Here is a 25,239-nt window from a genome sequence, read left to right as displayed (position 1 = left end):
TGAGCTAAATAATTGTTGTCTTTTAAAGGGTGTAGGGGAAAAAGGCCCAATATGCAGGAGAGGCTGTATGCAGCCTACAAAACCAAAAATATTTACTATCTAGCCCTTTTCAGAAAATTTGCTAATCCCTAGGCTAGAATAATGTACTGCAAATAAAATGTAATGTGATTGCAAGGTCAATTTTTTATTTATTTATTTATTTTTTACAGTTTCACTCTTTTGCTCAGGCTGGAGTGCATTGGTGCAATCTTGGCTCACTGCAGCCTCTGCCTTCTGGATTCAAGTGATTTTCCTGCCTCAGCCTCCCAAGTAGCTGGGATTACAGGCGCACACCACTATGCCCAGCTAATTTTTGTCTTTTTAGTAGAGACAGGGTTTCACCATGTTGGCCAGGCTGGTCCTGAACTCTTGATTTCAAGTGATCTGCCAGCCTCAGCCTCCCAAAGTGCCAGGATTACAGACATGAGCCACCACACCCAGCCTGCAGGGTCAGTCTGTGAATCTTATGTAAGAGCAGCATTTCACATAGTATATGAAAGTGATTATGGAGAACTGCTGTGATTAGCTGTAGTCAGAAAGAGCCATTGAAGAGTTAGGTTCTCTTAAACCAATTAACACCTGAAGAAGATAAAATCTGCAAGGATTGTGACAAATTGAGTGCTTCAAAAGAAAATTATTTGAGGCTGAGTATGGTGGCTCACATAATCTCAGCACTTTGGGAGATGGAGGCGGGAGGATCGCTTGAGGCCAGGAGATCAAGACCCAACCTGGGCAATAGTGAGGCCCTGTTTCTACAAAATAATAATAATTTTCTTTTGTTTGTTTGTTTTTGAGACAGAGTCTTGCTCTGTCATCCAGGCTGGAGTGCAGTGGCACAGTCTTGGCTGGCTGCAGCCTCTGCCTCCTGGGTTCCAGCGATTCCCCTGCCTCAACCTCCTGGGTAGCTGGAATTACAGGAGCATGCCACCATGCCTGGCTAATTTTTGTATTTTTAGTAGAGATGGGGTTTTGCCATGTTGGCCAGGCTGCTCTCGAACTCCTGACCTCAGGTGATCCTCCTGCCTCGGCCTCCCAAGGTGCTGGGATTATAGGTGTGAGCCACCATGCCTGGCCAAATAATAATATTTTAAGAAAAGAAAATGATTTTAATTCCTATTGCCACTGTAACAAATTACTACAAATTTAGTGGCTTAAAACAAGACAAGTTTATCTTACACTTTTAGAGGTCAGAAATCCAAAAGGGGTCTCACTGGGCTAACATCAAGCTGTTGTCAGGGCTCTGTTGCTTCTGGGGGCCCCAAGGAGAATCTGTTTCCTTGCCTTTCCCAGCTTCTAGAGGCTACCCACATTTTTTGGCTCTTGGCCCCTTCCACTTCAAAGCTAGCAATGGCCTCTCAAATCTTTCTCACACTGCATCACTTTGAAGCTGTCTACTTCTCTTTTCCATATTTAGATGACTCTTGTGATTACATTGGGTCCATCTGAATAATCCCGGGTAATAATTTTATTTTAAGGTTAGCTAGCAAACTTAATTATATCTGCAACCTTCATTCTTTCCTGTCATATAACATAACATACTCATAGGTTCTGAGAAATAGACTGTGGACATCTTTGGAGAGCCATTCTGCCTACCACAAAACCCTTAAATGCCCCCCGCCCCCTGCTTTTTATTTTTATGATCGATATTCATGACTAAATATGAAACAAGGATGTCATTTAATGCTAGCATTCCGTTTTTTTTTAAATTACTGGGAATAAAATTAGTACCTGATCCATCTTTTTTCTAAGAACAAAGGACATAGCTATAATTATAACCTCAGTCTTACTAAATTAAAGAATCTTTTTTTCATATAACTTTTCGTTCTCATGAAAAGGCCCAAAACAAACTTCTTTTGAAGTATCAATTGTTCTTGGCTAATGAAATATTCCTACACTTCATTCCATGTTCTTTGTTACGCCTTCATCAAACATGCCCCTCAGTGGTCAACAATACCAGTTTTTCTCCAGGTCAAAGCTGATCTTGACTTTCTAAGGTGGACTCAAGTACTTGGTAACTACATTTTACCCTCATAGTTTCAGAGTCCTGAGCTCAAATCCAAAGATCTTGCCAGCACAGACCTTCCTGTTTGTTGATATTAAAGAAAGGAAGTGCATGGTGGCTCAAGGGCATTCTAGTGGTTAGTTTTGTGCTTAGCCTGCTTATGGGGTGCAGGCTTGCAGGCTTGCAGGCTTGGAATCACAAGCAAGTCTCAGGCTCCTGGGAGGTAAATGGAAGACTGTCAGGTATTCTTTTAACCCAACAGATTTAAGCAGCTGAGTTGTATTTCAGTCTTTTCAGAATGAATCTGAGCTCTTTGGGTAGACAATTTCTGTCAATCTGGCCAAACCAATGAGAGTTAAGGAAGGCTCTTTCAGACCAGGCGAGTGGGAGCAACTCACAGATTCCCTGTCATGTCCACAGCTCCACAACTTTGGCCTTGTGGCCTTGGCTGCTTTTTTTTTTTGAGATAGTCTCATTCTGTCACCCAGGCTGGAGTGCAGTGGTGCCATCACAGCTCACTGCAGTCTCTGCCTTCCAGGTTCAAGCAAGTCTTATGCCTCAGCCTCCCAAGTAGCTGGGATTACAGGCATGTGCCACCACGCCTGACTAATTTTGGTATTTTTAGTAGAGATGGGGTTTCACCATGTTGTCCACACTGGTCTCAAACACTGGCCTCAAATGACCCACCCACCTCAACCTCCCAAAGTGTTGAGATTATAGGCGTGAGCCACCGCGCCTGGCCCTTGGCTGCATTTTTATCCCAGTCCTACTTCCTCTTGTAGTGATGGTATGAACACAAGTAGAGTGGTTTATAGTGGAGAAGAGAATGTAGCACCTCCATAGAAATAACCAGTTTGAGATTCCCAGCAAAGCTGGAGGCACTGCCCCACGTAAAAGTCTAACTTTTGGACATAGACGTAGACTATGCCATATCAGCCTTGACACAGGCTGGGACATTCCTTTTGGCTTGACTTAGTTCCTCCTCCTTATTCACTTCTGTTAAGAGCTGGACTTAGGACCTGACACTTCCCAGTGATAACTTTTCTTGTTTTGGAGAGTTCCTAAGAGGGAACTTCTGACTGTGAAATCCTACATAGTGAGTCCACTTTGCTGACTAAAGCAGTGAAGAACTGGACATAGCTAATTAGCTATTGGCTGATGGCTTGAATTTCTTAACATTCATTTGATTCCTTCCTTTCAGTTTGGTCAGATGAAGACTGGGTGGAGAAGTTTGCTGGGAAGAGGATAAAGAGGAAGATGGTTGAGACCTCCCAAAGCAGAAAGCCAGGAGGGAGAATGAAAGTTCATGCTTCCAGAGGAGAGGCTGCTATTTGCCACATAGGGAATTTCTGAGGTGAGTGGTGCTGGGTGAATTTAAAGGAGAAGTTTTGGGTTTCTTATCTAGGTGAGAAATATCTTATGTGGGCTCAGGTATTTGTGATTGCTACTGAGCAAGGTGGATATCTGAGATGAGAAAGGATAGTGAGTATTCTGCATCACCAGCGTCCACTGTCCTCCTAGTCTTTGGCAGCAGGCTCGCTGTCTTCCTGTTCTTGCCCTGATTCCAAGGGGGCAGAATCATGTAGGGGCCCGTTCCCCTCAGTCAGTACACAGCCGCAAGGCTCTCCCTGCCCTGTCACTTGCTCCTGCTTTTCCATCAGGCCATCCTGACTGTTGCTTCCCAGGATAATTTATGGGCTCCTCCTCCTCTGTCCACCCTTTGAGCAGTGATATTTCCCTGAATTCCTTCCTCAGCCCTCAGCTCCTCTCTCCACATTATCCTTGTACCATGTCAGCCACTTCTGTCTCCTAAGGTTATAATGATCTTTCATTGGCCGAATGATATTCTGATCTCTATCCCTAGCCCTGACCTTTCACCTATTTCTGTCTGGATGTCTTATAGGCACCATAAATAAAGCATATCCCAAATGGGTTTCATCACCTTTCTGGTCTTTTTTTATGCCCAATCTTAGTTCACTTTGCCATCTTCAGCATAGTCACACCCAAACCAGATTCCTTGGTGCCAGCTTAGATCCCTCACTATATTTCATACCTAATGCATTGCCATACCCTGCTAATTTTGTCTTTTAAATCTTGCATTTCTCCTCTCCAGTTTTCTTCTGCCACTGTTGTCTTGGCTGAGGCCTTATGCTCTCTCCTGTGAATAATTGGAGTAGCTTCTTAACTGGTCTCCCTGCTCCAGGCCTGCTTTCCTCCTATCCTTAGCAGCCACAGGAAGCTTTCTAAAGGGCAGATCTGACTATATCACTCTCCTCAAGCATTCTAGGGACTCCCTTGATTTATAGGATTGAGCCCAGCCCTCATCAAAAGGGACGGAACGCCTCTGTATGTTCTGATTCCTGCTTATGTCTCCATATTTTATCCCCATTTTATATACCAGGAAACTAGAGTTTGTAGATACCTGTAAATCTCTATGTTTTGGTGTAAGTCATTCCTCTGCCTGCAGTATCCTTTCCCACTTATTTTATGTGGCTAATGCCTGCTTATTTCTCATAGCACAGCCCATTCACTGCCTTCTCCAGGAAGCTTTTCTTAATCCTCCAGTGAGTGAGGCAAGTATCACTCTGGGCTCCCATGGCCTCTGGGTTCCTGTGGCACCCTCTGTCCTGGCATTATATGTAAATGTGATTATATAGAAATGTGACTGCATTATATTGAAATTACTTATTTAACAAATGTCTAAATATTGCTTGCTCTATGCTAGGCACTGTTCTAAGTGCTCTACTAATATTTAATCCTAATTACAATTATTTGAGATAAGTACTATTATTATTCCCAGTTCTAGGTGAGGAAGCTGGGGCACAGTGAGGTCAGTACCTTGTTCAGTGTTATACAGTTCATAATGGTGGAACTGAGGTCTGAACTAAGGCTGTAGAGCTCCAGGATCTGTGTGCCTCTTACATTGTGGGTATCCCTCCCCAGCTAGCTAGCCAGTTCCTCAAGGGCAGGGGCCATATCTATCTAACTGCCTATCTATTTGTTTTTTATTTTTTGAGTCAGGGTCTTGCTTTGTTACCCAGGCTGGAGTACAGTGGTACCATCACAGCTCACTGCAGCCTTGACCTTCCAGGCTCAAGTGATCTTCCTGCCCCAGCCTCCCAAGTAACTGGAACTACAGGCACACCACCATACCCAGCTAAATTTTTCATTTTTTATTTTGTAGATACAGGGTCTCACTGTGTTGCCCAGATTGGTCTCAGAACTCCTGAGCTCAAGCAGTCCTCTTGCCTTGGCCTCCCAAAGTGCTGGGATTACAGAGTGAGCCACCACACCCAACTATATCTATTTATTTAAGAATCCCAGTACTTGGCCTGATAGCTCAATACCTCTATGTTGAACTACTAATCCAAAAAAAACAATAGAGTTGGCTGGGCGTGGTAGCTCACACCTTTAATCCCAGCATTTTGTGAGGCCAAGGTGGGCAGATCACGAGGTCAGGAGTTTGAGACCAGCCTGACCAACATGGTGAAACGCGTCTCTACTAAAAATACAAAAATTAGCCGGGCATGGTGGCACGCGCCTGTGATCCCAGCTACTCAGGAGGCTGAGGCAGGAGAATCACTTGAACCCAGGAGGTGGAGGTTGCAGTGAGCTGAGATCGTGCCACTGCACTCCAGTCTGGGTGACAGAGTGAGACTCTATCTCAAAAAACAAACAAAAAAATAGAGTTTTCTCTATTACACAAATTGGAGGGTTTGCATTGAGTGTTGTATTTATCCTCTATCCAGTCTTGTCTTGGAGCACAAAGCAAAAAGGGGCAGCATCCTCCACTGTCTCTGCAAACTTAGGCCTGAGCAAGAGGGCTGCCCGCTTGCTTCCATGTAGCCAGCGAGTGTATGTACAGAGCCAAGTATAGAGGGAGAAGCGGGTGGCACATGGGTGGTTTTGTTTAATTGGAAGACAGTGGGTAGACTGGAACTAGCATTTGAAGATGTTGAGAGCTGTGGATCATGGGCAAGAAAAACGCTGTTCTGTGACTGTGGGGCAGGAGGAGGAAACTGATGCTTCTGAGGGTGAGCGCGATGAGATAACATGCCTGTGTATGGGCCTCAGGTTAGACAGCGCTGAGGTCTCCTGTCACTGGGCATCCAGCTGGGTGCTACGGCTGTGGTTCCTGTCTCCAGCAGCCCTGTCAGGGCCCAAGGCCTTCCTTGTCAGCACTTGCTGCAGCCTACTCACTGGAGTTGTGTTCTGGGTGGGTGTGTAGAATACTCGCACTCCTACTTGGGGCATCAGGGAGCTCTCTAGCAATTTCTTCTGCACCTAGGGAGAGCCCACTGCTAAAAAGGCCTGGTCAAATCCTCAGGTGTACATGGACATCAAGATTGGGAACAAACCGGCTGGCTGCATCCAAATGCTCCTGCGTTCCGATGTTGTGCCCATGACAGCAGGTGAGCAGGATGCCATGGTCAGGATGGCGGGACACTGGTGGCTGAGCAAGATGGGGAGGAAGCTACCTGGAGTCCTGGGCCCTTAACACTATTTCCATCTGAGGCATCTCAGATCCCAGCATTTAGTAACATGAGGCACAGCAGGCATTGTTGAAGCTCTATAAAGGCTTAGAGCCATTAGAAAGAATAGGCAACTAAAAGTATAACAGTTTTAATTATCCTCTGGTTTGGTTTTATTGTTGGGTTTTTTTTTTTTTTTTTTTTTGTAATTTTATTTGGATATATTTTCAAACTTACAGATATATAGAATAAGAATTCTGTAAGAATATTTCAAGGGGTCAGGTGCAGTGGCTCACACCTGTAATCTCAGCACTTTGGGAGGCCACGGTGGGAGGATCACTTGAGGCCAGGAGTTTGAGCTCAGCCTGGGCAACACAGCAAAAGACTCCATCTCTACAAAAAATACAAAATTGGATGGGTATAGTGGGATGTGCCTGTAGTTCCAGCTATTTGGGAGGCTGAGACAGGAAGATTGCTTGAGCCCAGGAGGTTGAGGCTGCAGTGAGCCATAATTGCACCACCACACTCCAGTCTGGGCAACAGAGCTAGGCCTTGTCTTAAAAAAAGAAAAAGAAAAAGAAAAAAAGCATAGTTAGAGGAACTCTTACATATCCTTTACCTATTCATTAATTCCTTTTTTTGCCCTGTATGCTTTGTCATTTTCTTTATATATATTGTACACAGATGCGTATATGTACTTTTCCCCTGTTCAGTTGAGAAGTTGAAGACCATGCACCTTTACTCCTAAATACTTCAGTATATATTTCCTAAGAACCAGAATGTTCTCTTGCATAATCAGAGTACAGCTATCAAAATTATAAAATGTAACATTGAGTGATGAGCCATATTCAAATTTTATCACTTGTCCCAATATTGTCCTTTATAGTAAATTTTAGCCATTTTTCTTCCCTGACAAGGATTCCCACATTGATTTAGTTGTCAAGTCTCTTCAGTCTTCTTTTATTTGAAACCATTTCTTAATTTTTCATTGTCTTTTTTGATCTTGACATCTTTGGAGAGAATAGGCCAGTTGTGTTTAAGTGCTTCTCAGTTTGTATTTGTCTAGTACTTCCTCATGATTAGATTTAGGTTATGTGTTTTGGCAGCAACAGCACAGAAGCAGTGTTGTTAGTGCATCGTATGAGGAAGAACATGATGTCAGTTCAGATGTTTGCGATATTAATTTTGTTGACTTGGTTAAGGAGTTATTTGCCAAGTGTCTTCACTGGAAAAAATGCTATTTTTTTTTTTTCCTTTGAGACAGGATCTAGTTCTGTTGCCCAGGCTGGAGTGCAGTGGTGTGATCACAGCTCACTGTAGCTGACTGCAGCTTCAACCTTCCAGGCTCAAGTGATCCTCCCAGCTCAGCTTCCCAAGTAGCTGGGACCACCATGCACCACCATGCCCAGCCAATTTTTTATTGTTTTTTTGTACAGATGGGGGTTTCACTGTGTTTCCCAGCTAATTTTTGTATTTTTTTTTTTTTTTTTTTTTGTAGAGATAGTGGGGTTTTGCCATGTTGTCCAGTCTGGTCTTGAACTGGACTCAAGTGATCCTCTCACCTCGGCCTCCCAAAATGCTGGGATTACAGACATGAGTGACCACACCCAGCCAGAAAAGTACTATTTTTAAGGGTATCAATCAGAAGCTAAAAGTTTGTCTCCTTACTATTCAGCCCATCTCCCAGAGGTAGCTAGTATTGACAGTTGTGTTTTCCTTTTTTCTTAAATATTCATGAAGACCTTTTTTTACCCATAATCTTTTTTGTTGTAATCTAGCTTTTAAAAATGTTTCTCAAAGTCATAATTACACATAGTTTAAAGAAAATCGTTCTGTAATAAAACATTCTTCTGCCCCCGACCCAACATCATTTTTCTGCCCTACCAGAGGCAACATTCATTTCTTTTAACTATTTTAATTATTTGGGCTTTTATTGCTATGTCTCTGAAAAATATACTCATGTAACTATTAGTAATCCCAGGCTGGAGTGCCATGGCATGATCTTGGCTCACTGCAACCTCCGCCTCCCGGGTTCAAGTGATTCTCCTGCTTCAGCCTCCCAAGTAGCTGGGATTACAGGTGCCTGCCACGATGCCTGGCTGGTTTTGTATTTTTAGTAGAGACAGGGTTACACCATGTTGACCAGGCTGGTCTCGAACTCCTGACCTCAGGTGATCTGCCCACCTCTGCCTCCCAAAGAGCTGGGATTACAGGTGTGAGCCATGGCGCCTGGCCTCCCTCCTCTACTATCCGTTTTAGATACCTCTCATCCTTACCTCAGCTGGCTCCTCTGCTAATCTAAATGGCTTATCTGCTGGGGTGACCTAGACCTTTGTCTGTGGGGATTTGAGGTCCTGGTCATTATATACCTTCTTAGGTCATGGCTGCCTAGCACAATTGGATAGGGGAGTCCAAATGTTTATTCAGTTGTCTTAAGAGCAGTTTATAGAAAGTCCATCTTTGACCCAGTGATTTAAGATGCCAAGCTTTATGAAATACTTAATATACTTAATTCCTTTATATATATATATATATTTTTTTTTTTTTTTTTTTTTTTATTTTTTTTTTTGAGACAGAGTTTCACTCTTGTTGCCCGGGCTGGAGTGCAATGGCATGATCTCAGCTTACTGCAGCCTCTGCCTCCTGGGTTCAAGTGATTCTCCTGCCTCAGACTCCTGAGTAGCTGGAATTACAGGTGCACGCCACCACACCTAGCTAATTTTCTGTATTTTTAGTAGCGACAGGGTTTCACCACATTGGTCAGGCTGGTCTCGAACTCCTAACCTCAGGTGATCCACCTGCCTCGGCCTCCCAAAGTGCTGGGATTACAGACCTGAGCCACCACACCTGGCCTATGTATATATTTTAATAGAGATGAGGTCTTGCCATGTTGCCCAGGCTGGTCTCCAACTCTTCTGCTCAGGCAATCCTCCTGCCTTGGCCTCCCCAAGTACTGAGATTGCAGATGTGAGCCACCATGCCCAGCTGAAATACTGAATTTTCATACGTATCTGGGTCTATTTCTGGACTTTCTTTTCTTTTCACCTAGTCTGTTCAATCTATTTGTGTGCCACTTCCACAATTAAGCATTTAGTTTAAATAAAGGTATATGTACTTTTTTTGATTTGGAGAGCTGGAGTTTGGGGGTGTGTGTGTTTTATTTTAGAGACAGGGTCTCACTTTGTCACCTAGGAGTGCACCACCACACCTGGCTAATTTCTATATTTTTAGTAGAGATGGGGTTTTGCCATGTTGGCCAGGCTGGTCTCGAACTCCCGACCTCAGGTGATCCATCCACCTCAGCCTCCCAAAGTGCTGGGATTACAGGCATGAGCCACCATGGCTGGGACCCAACTAATTATTTGTGTTTTTGTAGAGATGGCGTGTTACAGAGAGCTGGAGTTTTAATGATCTAGTTAGGTATTCTTACCTCAGACCTTTCCCTTTCTCAATCCCGGAGAATTTCCACTACCCACACACCCATTTAAAGGACTCAGCTTCAAGGGAAGCAGCTTCCACCGCATTATCCCCCAGTTTATGTGCCAGGGCAGTGATTTCACAAACCACAACGGCACCAGGGGCAAGTCCATCTACAAGAAGAAGTTTGATGATGAAAACTTTATCTTCAAACACACAGGACCAGGTAGGAACTACTCATCTGTGGTGACAAGGGAGACTGGGCAAGGGCGGCTGGCTGTGCAGGTTGGAAGGATGAGCCGTGGTTCTGGCTGAGAAACAGGGAGTCTGGAGGAGACCCAGCCACCAGACACAGGAGGACCGTTCAGCCTTGCTAGGGTGGAGTTAACTTTGGGCTTTGAAAAGCTTTTTTGTTTTTAGTTTTGGCTTATTTCAGTTCCCATTTGTCTCCTTTCATTAGGAAAGGAAGATGCATAAATGCCTGGGTCTGCTCCTACAGTGGTGTCTTGTTATTGTTTTTGTAACTTTTTATTTTATGTAATGTCAAGCTCATGGAAGAGTTACAAGAATATTGCGATGAACCCCACACACCTTTGCTGACATTTACTCAGGTTCACCAGTTGTTTATATTGGTGAACATCATTTCCTATTTATTCTCCTTCTGTATATATTTATAGACAGTGCGTATTTTTTTAGAGCCATTTGAGAGTAAGTTGGAGAGTTCAGGTTCATCCACCACTAAATACTTCAGCTTGTATTTCATAAGAAACAGAGTAGTTTTAATATTACCAGGACATAGTTCTCAAAATCAGAAAACGAACACTGCTACAATACTATTCTCTCATCTGCAGTGCATATTCAGATTTCCTCATGTGATACCACATCATCCTTTTGGGGGTTTTCATGGTTGGCACATGTCCTAGACTCATAGATGCGCTGCCCATCCACCCACGCCACACTGCCCTGTTGCCTCACTCACATCCCACGCACCGTCGCTGGACGCACTCTCCTTCCTCTTGCCAAGGAGCCCGCTGCCTCTGTCTCATGCTCCTTACCTAGTGCAGAACTCAGTGTGCTGGAGAAAAGCACAGCCCTGAGCTATCTGGTCCCTCTTGAGTTGAGGAGCTCAGGTCTTAAGGGCACCTTGAGCAATACCCAGTGGTCCTCCCAGATTGCCGGAGGTACTTGTCATCCATGGTCTGACTGGAAAACATGCCTTTTCTTCACTCCTCAGCCCTCCGGCATTGCTTCATACACCTCCCTCTCAACTGATGGTGTCACTTATTTATAGAAACAATCATAAGAGAACTATTTAGTCTTCCCACAGCCAGATCTAATCCCCTGCTTGCATCATTCTCTCCTGCCTGGCCTGCTTGCCTTCCTGTGACAATGGTGGCCTCCCTCTTCTCTTACCTTCTGCCCCATGGTGTCTTCCCTCAGTCTCTTCCCTTGTCTCTTCTTCCTCCTAGTCTCTCAATTTTTGGAGGGACCCAGTGCTCACCATGGCTTTTCTTTATCTGTATTCACTCTTTACCTTAATAGTTCTCACCCTTTTAGCCTAGCACCTGCCTCTTACAGCTCATGCTCTAGTGTGCTGAGATGGAAGTCTCAGCTCTATACCCTTCCAGTGAATGCCTAATTCAAAACACGGTATTGGCTGGGTGCAGTGGCTCATGCCTATAATCCCAGCACTTTGGGAGGCCGAGGTGGGAGGATTGCTTGAACCAAGGAGTTTGAGACCAGCCTGGGCAACATGGCAAGACCCCATCTCTACAGAAAATACAAAAATCAGCTAGGCATTGTGGCGAACACCTGTAGTCCCAGCTACTCAGGAGGCTGAGGTGGGAGGATGGCTTGAGCTGGGGAGGTGGAGGTTGCAATGAGCCAAGATTGCACCATTTGGACTCCAGCCTGGGTGATAGAGTGAGACTCTGTCTCAAACAAAAAAACCCACAGTATTATGCCATAGTTATAATATAAAGGGAAATTAAAGGAAAATAATTTGTAATAACATAATATGCATTTCAATATTCAAATGCTTGGACACGACTACATGAAGTAGTTGAATATGTGTACTTCTGCCTAGAGCCGCACTTAGTAGTGTGGATTGATTCAGGTATGTTGTTTTGGCAGAATCAAAGTAACATGATATTTTGAAATAGTAAAAATCTCTTAGTAAAATTCGGAACAAAAAGAAATGAAAAAAATTGATACAAAAAAATAATTATTTGGATTTATATGGAACATAGAGTTAGGTTCTAGGCTCAGATCATTATAAATAGATTTTCCTTATCTACATGAATGTTATTCAGGGCTTTTGAAAGTGCAGGTTTTAGAATAACTCTCCATTAGGTAGGCAACTGCAGGACATCTAGAGTCCCTCCCTGATCCCTTCTTTCTAATGCCAGTAGCACCCTATTACCACCAAAAATAGACTGCAGTTTCTAGTAGCCCCTAGGGGGCAGTATGACACCACTGAGAACCCATGCCCTGGGCAGTCACGCTGCCCAGTCCCAGGACTTTCAGTGAAATCACTGAATTAAGTTTGTCCACGTGGGTCTCCATGCTGATGGCTCCCTGAGTTCCAGACTCCTGTCCAACCACCTACCTGTCACCTTTGCTGGATATCCCATGAGCATCTCACACTTCACATGTCCAAAATGTGGCCTTGGCCTTCTCCTCCACACCCTTCCTCCCCCTTTTCTCTGTTTCAGTAAATGACTCCACCATCCACTTAGCTGCTTGGTCAGAAACTTAGGAGTCATCATGGACTCCTGTGTCACCTACAGGTCACATCTATCTGACTTCAAGTCATCTCCTGGCCCAGGCACTCTTCACCCGTCCACCATGACCACCAAGTCCTGTTTCCAGCCTGGTTGCTTCACCCTCATAGTCTGATCTTCACCTGGCGGTCAGAGTGATTGTTTTTAATCATAAATCTGATCACATCATCCTCTTGCTGACCCATCCTGCACTGTGCGTGGGACCCTGTCCTACAGGGCTAACCCAACTTGGGTCCTGGCACTTCTCTGTACCCCTAGGATGTGCTGCTGCCCCTTGCCTTCTGCATCCATAGGCAATCTTGCTGTTTCTCAGACATGCTGAGCTCACTCCTGCCTCAGGGCCTTTGCATATGCCCTTTCCTCTCCTGGAGTGTTCTTCCTCCACTGTCCAGATGGTTCACACCCACTTCCTTTAGATGCCACGCATGTGTCCCCTCGGCTGACAGGCCTACCCTGACCTCTCCCTAAAATAGGCTTTCCTGCCATCTCACTCTTCTTTTTAATCAGCTTCAGTTTTCTTCTTACGCTTATTACCTGAAATTGTATTATACATTTATTATTTTACTTATTTGTTTTCTGTCTCCCTTTCTCCCATGTCAGCCTCATGAGGGCAGGACTTAGGCTTTCTTGTTCACCATTGTATTCTGGAACAGTGTCTGGCACACAGCAAGCATGCAATAAATATTTGAATATTTATTTTAAAAAGCTATTGGTTGGGTGTGGTGGCTCATGCCTATAATCCCAGCACTTTGGGAGGCCAAGGCTGGCAGATCACCTGAAGTCAGGAGTTAGAAACCACCCTGGCCAACATGGTGAAACCCCGTCTCTGCTAAAAATACAAAAAAAAAAAATAGCCAGGTGTGGTGGTGGGTACATGTAATCTCAGCTACTTGGGAGGCTGAGGCAGTAGAATTGCTTGAACCCAGGAGGCGGAGGTTGCAGTGAGCCAAGATCACACCACTGCACTCCAGCCTGGGCAACAGAGCAAGACTCCATCTCAAAAAAAAAGTTATTGACAGGCTGCTCTGTTACATGCCAGGCTCTCTGATTGACTCTGGGAATTGAGTGGAATGGAGCCAGATGTGGTGGCTCGTGCCCGTAATCCCAACACTTTAGGCCTAGGCAGGCAGATTGCTTGAGCCCTGGAGTTTGACACCAGCCTGGGCAACATGGCAAAACCCCGTCTCTACAAAAAATACAAAATTAGCTGGGTGTGGTGGTGTGTGCCTGGTCACAGCTACTTGAGAGGCTGTGGCGGGAGGATTGCTTGATCCTGGGAGGTTGAGGCTGCAGTGAGCTATGATTGGGCCACAGCACTCCAGCCTAGATGACAGAGTGAGATCATGTCTCAAAAAATAAACAAAAAGAGTAAAATGGGACATGGTTCCCCTATGAAGGGGGTACCCAGTCTAGAGGCCCAGCCATGAAGAGGGGAGTTTCTTATTGCCACAATGAGCTGTAGCTCCTTATCCTATGCCCCCTAGTCCCCTGGCAAACCCAGGCTTTTTATTTGTTTGTTTTGTTGTTGTCGAGGCAGAGTCTTGCTCTATCTCCCAAGCTGCAGTGCAGTGGCATGATCTTGGCTCACTTGCAGCCTCAACCTCCTGAGCTCCAGCGATCCTCCTGCCTCAGCCTCCCAAGTAGCTGGGACTAGTAGGTACATACCACCACACCTGGCTAGTTTTAAATTTTTTTTTTTTTTTTTTTTTGAGATGGAGTCTCGCTCTGTCGCTCAGGCTGGAGTATAGTGGCATGATCTGGGCTCACTACAAGCTCCGCCTCCCAGGTTCATGCCATTCTCCTGCCTCAGCCTCCCGAATCGCTGGGTCTACAGACGCCTGCCACCACGCCCGGCTAATTTTTTTTAATTTTTAGTAGAGACCGGGTTTCACTGTGTTAGCCAGGATGGTGTCGATCTCCTGACCTTATGATCTGCCCACCTCGGCCTCCCAAAGTGTTGGGATTACAGGCGTGAGCCGCTGGACCCGGCCTTTTCTCTCATTCTGTGTGTTGTCTATTCACTTTTTTGATGGCGTCGTTTGAAGCACAAAATATTTTAATTTTGATAAAGTCTAATTTATTTTTTTTTGTCACTTGTACTTTTGGTGTAGTGATGATGAAGATTTACTCCTACATTTTCTATTAAGTATTTTATGGTTTTCTCTTTTACATTCGAGTCTTTGCTCCATTTGGGGTTAATTTTTGTGTATAGTGTGAGGAAAGTGGTCCAGTGTTACTCTTTTGCAGGTGGATTTTCAGTCGTCCTAGCACCATTTGTTGAAAAGGCTAGTTTTTTCCTGTTTAATTGTCTTGGTATCCTTGGTGAATATAGTTGACCATAAATGTAAGGGTTTCTTCTGGATTCTAAATTATATTTTGTTGATCTATATGTCTGTCATTAGGCCATTACTACTGTGTCTTAAATTCTGTAGCTTTGTAGTAAGTTTTTAATTCCGGAAATGCTAGTCCTCCAACTTTATTTTTCCTTTCAAGATTGTTTTGGTTATCCTGAGTCTCTTACATTTCTTATGAATTTTGAGATAAGCTTGTCAACTTGTACGAAAAAAGCCAGCTAGGATTTTAATACAGATTGCACTGAATGTGTAGATCAATTTAGGAGTATCGTCATCTTAACAATATTAAGTCTTCTAATCCCATGAACGCAGGATATCTTTTCATTTGTTTAGGTCTTCTTCAGTGTTTTTCAGTAATGTTGTGTGGTTTTCTTTTTCTTTTTTTTTAATTGGGATGGGATCTTGCTATGTTATCCAGGCTGATCTCGAACTCCAGGGCTCAAGCAATCCTCCCATCTTGTCCTCCCAAAATGCTGGAATTATAGGTGTGAGCCACCATGCCTAGCGAGTGAGAATTCTTTAAATATTCTAGATATAGGTCTCTTATCAGATGTATAATTTGCAAATAGTTTCTCTCATTCTTTTTTTTTTTTTTTTTAGACAGGTTCTCACTCTGTTGCCCAGGCTGGAGTGCAGTGGTGCAGTCACAGCTCACCACGGTCTTGAACTCCTGTACTCAAGTGGTCCTTATGTTTCAGCTTTACAACCAGCTGGAACTATAGGCACACACCACCACACCTGGCTAATTTTTAAATTTTTTTTATAGACAGCTGTGACTGCACCACTGTACTCCAGCCTGGACAACAGAGCAAGACCCTTCTAAAGAAAAAAAAGATACATATATGTGTGTGTGTGTGTGTGTGTGTGTGTGTGTGTGTGTGTGTGTGTATATAAATTATACTTCTTTTTTTTTTTTTTTTTGAGACAGAGTCTCGCAATGTCACCCAGGCTGGAGTGCAGTGGCACCATCTCGGCTCACTGCAAGCTCCGCCTCCCGGGTTTATGCCATTCTCCTGCCTCAGCCTCCTGAATAGCTGGGACTACAGGTGCCTGCCACCATGCCTGGCTAATTTTTTGTATTTTAGTAGAGACAGGGTTTCACTGCATTAGCCAGGATGGTCTCGATCTCCTGACCTTGTGATCTGCCCACCTTGGCCTCCCAAAGTGCTGGGATTACAGGCGTGAGCCACCGCACCTGGCCGTATATATATCAATTATATTTATATACGTTAGCAATGAACAACCTGAAAACAGAATAAAAAGAAAAACAATTATACTTACGATAGCATAAAAAAGAGTAAAATATTTAGGCATAAGTTTAAGAGATGTATACAGCTTATACTTTGAAAACCACAAAACAGGCCGGGCATGGTGGTTCACGCTCGTAATCCCAGCACGTTGGGAGACTGAGGTGGGAAAATCACTTGAGTCCAGGAGTTTGAGACCAGCCTGAGGCAATATAATGAGACCTTGTCTCTACAAAAATATATATAATCAATTGTATATTGATTGTGTATTCTGCAACATTGCTAAGCTTGTTTATTAGTTCTAATAGTTTTTTTGTGGATTTTTTAGGATTTTCTATATGCAAGAGTATGTCATCTGCAAATAGAAATAGCTTTACATTTTCCTTGCTATTGGATGCCTTTCATTTCATTTTTTTCACCTAATTACCCTGGCTAGAACCTTCAGTACAATGTTGAATAGAAATGTCAAGGACAGATATCCTCATCTTGTTCCTGAACTTAGGGGGAAAGCATCTTGTCTTTTGCCATGTAGTTTTCTGTTGATACCTTTTATCAGATTGAGAAAGTTCCCCTTTCCATTCCTAGTTTATTGAGTTTTCATTATACAAAGGTATTGGATTTTGTCCACTGCTTTTTCTGTATCTGAGATGATTATGTGGGTTTTGTCCCTTATACTATTGATAATTATCTGTTACACTGATTGGTTTTTAGATGTTAAACCAACTTTGCATTCCTGAGATGAGATGAATCCACATCTTTTTTAGGTGACTCTATTTCACTAGATTGTGAGCTCCACCACTGTTAGGGCCAGTGTCCCCAGGGGGCAGGTAGGGGTGGATGTCCCTAAAGTCTGTCTTTATTCTGCTCTTTCACTCCCCTGAGTGTCCCCTCTTCTATTCTGTCTGCAAAGGCAAGGATGGGAAGCCAAGGCAGAGGTGATCATTGGCAACTGTGGGGAGTACGTGTGGCACTCTCTCTGCTCTCCACTCCGCTCTTGCCCCTGCACATCCAGGAAGGAGCTGCCAGCCTCAGAGGAGGCAGCACCGAGGGTACCCTGTTTGAAGCAAGCAGCATTTGTGGCATGAGGCCTGCCTTAGGGTCAGCTTGGAGCATCTCTGTAGGCACAGCCTGGACTGTTCCCAAGTGCAGCTGTGGGCCCAGGAGCCAGCACAGGTGCTCCTTCACCAACCACCACTTTTCCCGGCTTTTGCTGCTGGGTCTGCTGTGGGCCCACCAGTGTGGCTCCTGGATGTTTTCTGTTTGGTTTGCTAAAATAAATCCTAGTTCTTATACTGCTGCCTGCCAGCCAGGTCCCAGGTGTTTTCAGAGATTGCTGCTGGGACAGGCCATAGCATCTCTGCTGCTGCTCTTCTGCCTTAGGCCAAGTCCCTTAGGAGATGCCCTTGTCAGCCCATTGTGGGGCAGTAGAAGTGAAAGCCATGTAAAAGTGCCTCTGTCTTCTCTTTCTGGTTGGTTACCATTCCTGCTGTCACACCAGCTGGTCCTGTGCCTGATGGGCATCTGTCATCAGTCTCACTGACCTGGCACTCACTATGTACTCCCTTAACCGACAGAACTGTATTACTGAGGAGCACCCAGGGCCCTTCTTTAGTCAGCGGATGTGCTTGGTGCTGGGGAGAAACGAGCCAGGGGTGGCTTCTACTTCCTCCTCCCAACCCCAGGCCTACCTGGAAACTGCAGTGTGGTGTCATGGTGCACAGCCTGTGCTAGGATGGCCTCTCACCCTGCACCAGTTTTGGGCCAGCCAGGCCACCTCATGGCCTCCTTCAGGTGTTGAAGCTGACTCCTATCAGTCTCCAAAAAACCTCCCCCAGGGCTCCCCACTGGCTCCCATGACATATCCTAGGAGCTCTATCTGAATCAGGTCTTTTTTTTTTTTTTTTTTTGAGACAGAGTTTTGCTCTTGTCACTCAGGCTGGAGTGCAATGGCATGATCTTAGCTCACTACTCTGCCTCCCGGGTTCAAGTAATTCTCCTGCCTCAGCCTCCGAAGAAGCTGGGACTACAGGCACCCGCCACCATGCCCAACTAATTTTTGTATTTTCAGTAGAGATGGGGGTTTTGCCATGTTGGCCAGGCTGGTCTTGAACCTTAGGTGATCCACCCACCTCAGTCTCCCAAAGTGCTGGCTGAATCAAGTCTTGATGTTTAGAATCCACCAGGGTGAGGTTGGTGGGGAAAGGAGAAGCCTATTGCCCTGGCTCCAGTGACCCCAAGCCAGCTCCATCTCTGGCACCCTGGGTGGGGCTTCACCCCCTGGATCAGCTTGGGACGGCAGTGCTCCCAGCAGGACTCACTCCTCAATGTCGATGTCATTACTGCTGGTCAGTCATGGCCGTCAGGACAGGCAGCATTGAGGCCAGTATAAGGCAGCTATGCAGGGCTGCCATGAAGCCCAGGAGAGAAGAGGATGTGTGTGAAGTGCTCAACATGGTGGATTCTGGGGGTGACAGGCAGGCTGGCCCGAGGCCCCGGGAGGGAGAACTGGTCCCACAACCTTGTGAAACAAGGGAGGACCTTATTGCTGTGCTTGCCTGATTACCCTGGGAAGGAGGGACCAAGGGACCAGCCAGAGGCCAGTGGGAGAGGAACCATCAGGGTTTCCCCAGAAGTTATCCCAGTGGGTCCACCTGTGACCCTTGTACTCTGAGGTCACCTGAGCCTCAGAGGTGAGGCACCTGCCCCTACTTGTGCCAAGTGTTGCACAGAGAAGGAGAGGAGGTTCTTGGCCCAAGGATTCCAGACCAGTGGCCAGCCTTGTGGCCATGCGATCTGAGCACCGGGCTGCCTGCTGCTCTGCTCACGGGAGCCCCACCCCAGCCTCTGAGGAAGGGAACGCAAGACCAGACATACAAGGGAGAAGCTCAAGCAGAACTCAAGGGATGGAAGGCTACTAATAGTTGTGTTTTCAAAGAACATTTAATCAGAGGAACTTTCAAAATGTTTCATACATTGAATAGATCCGATCACCAAGCAGTGCATAGAATAGGATCCTAACTTTGTAAAATATCTGTATGTCATATATAAAGACAAATGTGTATGTGCCAAGAAAAAAGACTGGAGAAGGAATTATGAACAGTGGTTATCTCTGTGATTGATTTTGGGTGGTTGTATTCTGGATTTTGTTATTTTCAAAATTTTCCCCAGCACACAGATAACATTTTCTTATGTGAGAAAAAACATTTTTAAAAAAGCAGGGGATAGAAAGCGGCAACTGTTTGCTGAAGACTTCTCAGTAAAGAAAGGAACCTGGGGTAGAAAGCTCCCCCTTCAGCTGCCCATGAGGGCACAGGTGGGCCCCACACTCAGTATGGGGCCAGGTCAGGGCCACAACACCTGCCACTTCCTCAGCGGAGACCCTAGCACAGGTCACTGTCGGCCCAGACTCCTTCCACAAGCAGGCGAGGGTGCAGGGCCACACCTCATCCAAGAGATGACCACGTTTAGGTTTTTTGAAGAAAAGCACAGCTCTCAGGTAAATACAGCAGCACCTCCAAGCACATTCTGGGAGGAGTGGGTTTTATGAGGAAGGCACACAAGGCAGGCCCAAATTTGCAAGTCCCTTTAAAATGAGCCTGCTCAGAAGTGCTGTTTATTCCACAGGTCTGCGCAGGCATGGCACTAAGGGTCCCGTGGCACATTTGGCCCTCATGGAGGCCTCAAAAGGGCAGGACTAGCACCCTCTTCTACAGAGTGTGAGGAAGGAGCAGGTGCAGCAGGTACATGATGTGGTCAAATTAAGAAGAGGCAGAGGCCAGGTGCAGTGGCTCATGCCTGTAATCCTCGCACTTTGGGAGACTGAGGCAGGAGGATTGCTTGAGCTCAGGAGTTCAAGACTGGCCTGGGCAAAGTTAAAGACTGGCCTGGGCGACATAGTGAGACCTGGTTTCTGCAAAAAATATAAAAATTAACTGGGTGTGGTGGCGTGTACCTGTCATCCCAGCAACTCGGACTGAGGTGGGAGGATTGCTTGAGCCCAGCAGATCGAGGCTGCAGTGAGCCATGATACTGCCACTGCACTCCAGCCTGGGTGACAAAGCAAGACCCTGTCTTAAAAAAAAAAAAAAAAAAGAAGGCAGCCAGGACTTGATGCCAGGTTGACTTGGCTCCAAAACCTGCCCTCTCCTTTTCACAGCCTCCTTTCCTGTGAAGTAATAGGGAATTTCTCTAAAGCACATCGCCCAGGTCCCTATGTAAAGACAAAGAAACAGGACTTTGTGTGCTCACCTGGCATTAGGGCCAGCACTGTGCTGCAGTTGTGAAGATGGCCACTGGTTTGGGGGGTTGTTCTGCACTGAATGGCCCAGACTCCCTGTCAGTGGCTACTTGTTGCAGCCAGTGGGCCTGAGTTGACCACCCTTATTTATGCTCCTGATCTGCAGCCTTGAATGCATCCTTGGCTGTGGTAGGCAACCAGGCCAGAAGATGACCTTGGTAGCTGAGCACTGACCCCTCATCAGCTGTGTGTCCATACGACCTTCTCCCTTTCTGAGGCCTTCTCTATGTGATGTCATTTGGTGGCTGTCTGGGTGGCTGAAGTTACTAGAAGTCTGGCCACCAGGAAGGCCATGACTGTCATACTTTGTGCTTTGCTGCATAAAATGGGAGTCTCATCATGATCCTCAGGCCTGCTCTGCACACCTGATGGGCATGGCAGCATTTGTGTCTTGAAAACATTCATTTCACAAACTCCTAGCACACCCAAACCATGCCAGGTTACACACTGGGCACTGAAGAGACAACACATTTGTCAGTTTCTTTTTTTTTTTTTTTTTGAGACAGAGTCTTGCTCTGTTGCCCAGGCTGGAGTGCAGTGGCATGATCTCGGCTCACTGCAAGCTCCTGGGTTCATGCTATTCTCCTGCCTCAGCCTCCCGAGTAGCTGGGACTACAGGCACCCGCCACCACAACCGGCTAATTTTTTTTTTTTTGTCTTTTTTTAGTAGAGACGGGGTTTCACTGTGTTAGCCAGGATGGTCTTGATCTCCTGACCTCATGATCCGCCCACCTCGGCCTCCCAAAGTGCTGGGATTACAGGCGTGAGCCACCGCGCCCGGCCACATTTGTCAGTTTCAAAAACTCTACTGCCCAGTATTGGAGGAAGAGAGCTGTTAAATCAGGACCTGCAATGGCAGGTAGGCCCCAAGTCCTATGGCAGCTGGGGACTCAGGCCATGTCTCAAGCTTTGGGAGAAGGTCATGGGGGCAGACGGGTTCTCTGGGTTAGAAGAACCTCTGGAATGAAAGAGTCCTATATCCTTATGTCGCAGGTGAGAAACTGAAGCGTGAATAAGAAAGGGAACACCAAGTCAGTGCCTGAGTTGGAACTAGAATACCTGTCTCCTGACACTCAGGCCATTGCCTCTTCCAATCCCTGCTAGCTGAGCTTGAAGTCCTAGACTAATGGGGAACTCACCATCTTCCAGACAGCCTGGGCCCACCCTTTATGTACATGGGAAGGTCTCTTCCTCTGCGCTTGCACGCGGAGGACCTCCCTGGTCCAGGTGGAGGGGCTCCTCTCCTGCAGCGTGGCGCCAGCCTCCACCCCTGCTGCCAGACCAGCTCTCCCCAGGCCCCTCTCTGGGGGTGCAGCATGTGAACTCCAGAGAGGCGCATCCTTGGGCACATGGGGAGGTGGAGCCACCCCGTCGGGCTGTGCCTGTGGATGGGGCGGACCCAGGATCTGCTTTTAATGACACGGTTTGGGCAGCTGGACTCTGTCTATTCCAGCAGGTAAATTACAGGCTTAGCAAGTCAGAAATCAAATAAACACTCCAACTCCCAGTGGCTGCTCCAAGGAGAACAGCGGTTTCCGGGAACAACAGAGGCTGAGACAAACCTCCCCACCCAACTCAGCCTAATTACTGCCTGTCACTCCCTGGGACAGGGACCTTTTCTTTGACTCACAGGCCCAAGACAGGACAGCGCTGGTGGGCACCCAAGGTGACGCCAATTTTGGTGGCCAGCTTGTTCGTAACTCGTAGACACAAGCAAACACTGGCAGTCCCCACCCTTGCCCCATGCCCGGCCAGAGACCGCCAGTCACCCTGCTCTGGATGGAATGGATTGCTCTGCAGTGGCGCAGGAGCAGGAACTGAGGTCTCGTTGACAATGCCTGGTGGTGGCTGTCTGCAGTTCTGTGCTGAGGCCCGAGGCCCTGTCCAGGTTCAGTGGAAAAGGTACATAGGTTGATTACTGACGTGAGCCATGGGCAAGGGGAGTAGGCTGCGTGGGCGTCTGCTCTCTGCCAGCCTAGACCACACATTGGAGCTACTGGTCTTGTCTCTGTCAGTGCTGAGCCCCAAATAGGTCAGCGTGGTAGAGATGGTGGAGGGAACTGGAAGCCCACAGGATTCTTTGCTCCTCTGGGAGTCATACCTCTTTCCTAGGCAGGAAACGGGGCAGGCCCAGGGCAAGGGAACATACATGACATAAAATATCCCCAGTGGCCAGGCACGGTGGCTCACGCCTGTAATCCCAGCACTTTGGGAGGCCAGGCGGACGGATCACTTGAGGTCAGGAGTTCAAGACCAGCGTGGCCAATATGGTAAAACCCCGTCTCTACTAAAAATACAAAAATGAGCCGGGCATGGTGGCGGGCTCCTGTAATTCCAGCTACTCAGGAGGCTGAGGCACGAGAATTGCTTGAACCTGGGAGGCAGAGGTTGCAGTGAGCCGGGATTGCACCACTGTACCCCAGCCTGGGCAACAGAGTGAGACTCCATCTCCAAAAAAAAAAAAAAAAAATCCCCAGTGGCTTTGTGGAGATGTCCAGCTTATTCTTTTCCTAATATGCTAACTGCACCCTGGACCAAATGAGAAGAATCTCAGAACACACTGCTGAGAACATGAGCGTGTCCAATTATGCCCAGAAACGGCCAGTATTGTACCTGGGAAGGGGCAGAGCCCTTCTCCCCACACCTAAACCCTCTGGTGAATGGAGAAAAGCTCGGGTCAGCCAACCTCAGACCATCCAGGGCCAGCCACAGTCTGACAGGTCCTAAGATAGGACTTCTGTGCTGATTCCAAACAGTGCAGTCAGCACGGGCTCTGAAGCTGCCGTGTGCCTTAGGCCACCAAAGTGTTGGACAGGGTGACAGCCACAAACCCCAGGGGAGGGGCACAGAGGGACATAGAAAGGACCAGAAGCAGCCTGACAGGAAGTAGGCACAGAGAGTGAGGGCCCCTGACATTCCTGCTTGAGCTGTGACAGCATTTAAGGGTTTTCTGCCTCTGCGGGGCCCGATCCGGATGAGAAGGGCGGCTGCAGCAGGGCCGGGCGGGTGGGTGGGCTCAGTGGCAGCCGCAGGCCTTGACCACCATGTTGCGGTGCTTGCGCAGGATGACGTTGTTGCTGCTGTCATAGTAGAGCACAGAGGTGGCGCTTAGCTTGGTGGGCGCGCAGCACGCCTTGGGGACCGCGTCTGGCTTCATCAGGTGCACCTGGCCAGGGAGGGGGTACAGGCAGGGGCATAAGCCCAGTAGCCTCCTCCGAGGACCCACCCAGTCCTGCCACAGCTCCACCTGCTCCCCGCCCTGGCCATCTTCAAGCTACATGGGAGCAGCACAATAATAAGAAATATTAACAGGAATAAGAGCAGCCTTGAGGGCTCTGGGGGCAGGAGCCGTAGTGACCTGCAGTGCCCAGGGAGGGACACATGGCAGCCCCAGGGGGTGGGGCAAGTGGGCAGGGCACTAATGAGGGGCCTCAAGTCCCAGGCCAAGGGCTTAGACTTTCTCCTGGGGATAATGGGAAGGAGAACCTCATGGCCAGGTTTGTGCCTTAGTGAGGTCCCCAAGGGGGAGCCTGGAAGGACCACTTTCTTCTTTTGGCCCTTTGGACCCCCAGAGGCTCTGCCTCCCCACACCCCAGCCTCCCTCCCCAGGCTCTGGGAGGCCAAGCCTTAGCCCCTCTCCTGTGCTGCTCCTTCCCGTAGAGACCTGCATCTGCCCTCAGCACTTCAGGGCCCTGCATGTGCCTGCACCTCTCTACTCCCCGGGCTCAGCTTGGACCTCTCTTCTGAACATCAGACTTGCGGATCCTGCTCCCCTCTCCGCTTCTGCACTTGGAGTCTAACGGGGCCTCAGCAGAACACGGAGTTCCTCCTGCCCTGACATCATAGTCCCTGCCTGGGAGGCCTCCTGGATGACTCCTCTCGCCTTCTCCCTTCCCTGGGAGCAGCCCCTGGCTCAACCTCCACCTCCATGCTGCCTTGGACCACCTGCCCCGTCCAGCTGCCATCACCTGCCAGGTGACCACAGCAGCCCTCACTCGTCCCCTGCTCCCCTGCCTTCCACTTCCCCCACCATCAGCCTCCCTAAGCCAGAAAGGTCCTTCTGGAGGGTGACGCGGACCAGGTCACTGCTTTGTTAAACACCTCTGACAGCCTTTCGGGTTGCTTGGAATAAAATCCACCCTCATTCCCAGGGACCCCCAGGCCCTAGGGGAGACAGCCCTGCCTATTCCTGGCATCACCTCCCTCCGCTCTCCTCGCCTTCACTGCACCCAGCCCCTCCTCCCTGCTAACCCTGAACTTGGGGTCAACTTGCTACTGTCTTAGGGCCTTGCAGTTGCTCCTTCTGATGGAACATTCCTCCTCCAGCTGCTGACGTGCCCCTCCTTGTGCGGAGAGGCTGGGCCCAGTCTCACTCCACTGATGGCGCAGCCGCTCTGCTCTTCCTCACAGGAGGCGTCAGCTCCATGGTTGGTTTGCTTCTGTGCCCACTGACAGCCTCCCCTAGAGCACAGCGCCTGTCTGTTTGCTGCCCAGCAGGCTGTGAGCGCTCACTTTAGTTGAGCCCCTGAGGGGCTGGGGTAGAGAGGATGGAGTCTGGGAGCTGCAGGTGCAGTCACCTTCCCGTGTGCCTCCCACACATGCAGCTGTGAGAACCACACAGCATAAAG

General features: G+C 47.4%; 2 protein-coding genes across 9 annotated transcripts in view; one reads left to right on the top strand and one right to left on the bottom strand.

The window, feature by feature from the left end:
* Positions 1 to 25,239, top strand: part of LOC103883770 (peptidyl-prolyl cis-trans isomerase E-like) — a 34,804-nt gene that overhangs the window by 7,687 nt on the left and 1,878 nt on the right. For 4 of the 7 annotated variants that reach the window (XR_004184343.1, XR_004184344.1, XR_004184342.1 and 1 more), the window contains 4 exons: positions 3,243 to 3,395; positions 6,369 to 6,453; positions 24,272 to 24,586; positions 24,938 to 25,038. Coding sequence is in view for 1 of the 7 variants with exons in the window: in XM_017960077.3 (XP_017815566.1) it covers positions 6,375 to 6,453; positions 9,974 to 10,156; positions 19,939 to 20,012 (336 nt within the window). In the remaining 6 variants the exon portion in view is untranslated. Of the gene's footprint in view, positions 1 to 3,242; positions 3,396 to 6,368; positions 6,454 to 9,808; positions 10,157 to 18,388; positions 20,175 to 24,271; positions 24,587 to 24,937; positions 25,039 to 25,239 lie in introns of those variants that run through there. The other 3 variants (XM_017960077.3, XR_004184346.1, XR_004184345.1) reach the window with 3 other exon arrangements.
* The window catches only part of BMP8A (bone morphogenetic protein 8a), a 32,762-nt gene continuing 30,708 nt past the window's right edge, over positions 23,186 to 25,239 (bottom strand). For both annotated transcript variants that reach the window (XM_031667309.1, XM_031667300.1), the window contains one exon: positions 23,186 to 23,777. In XM_031667309.1, coding sequence (XP_031523169.1) covers positions 23,628 to 23,777 — 150 coding nt within the window. In that variant the 3' untranslated portion in view covers positions 23,186 to 23,627. The remainder of the gene's footprint in view (positions 23,778 to 25,239) is intronic.

Source organism: Papio anubis, chromosome 1, assembly GCF_008728515.1.
Source record: "Papio anubis isolate 15944 chromosome 1, Panubis1.0, whole genome shotgun sequence".
Classification (NCBI taxonomy): domain Eukaryota; kingdom Metazoa; phylum Chordata; class Mammalia; order Primates; family Cercopithecidae; genus Papio; species Papio anubis.
The sequence above is the reverse complement of the archived record's forward strand: the minus strand, read 5'-3'. Positions and strand labels throughout refer to the sequence as shown.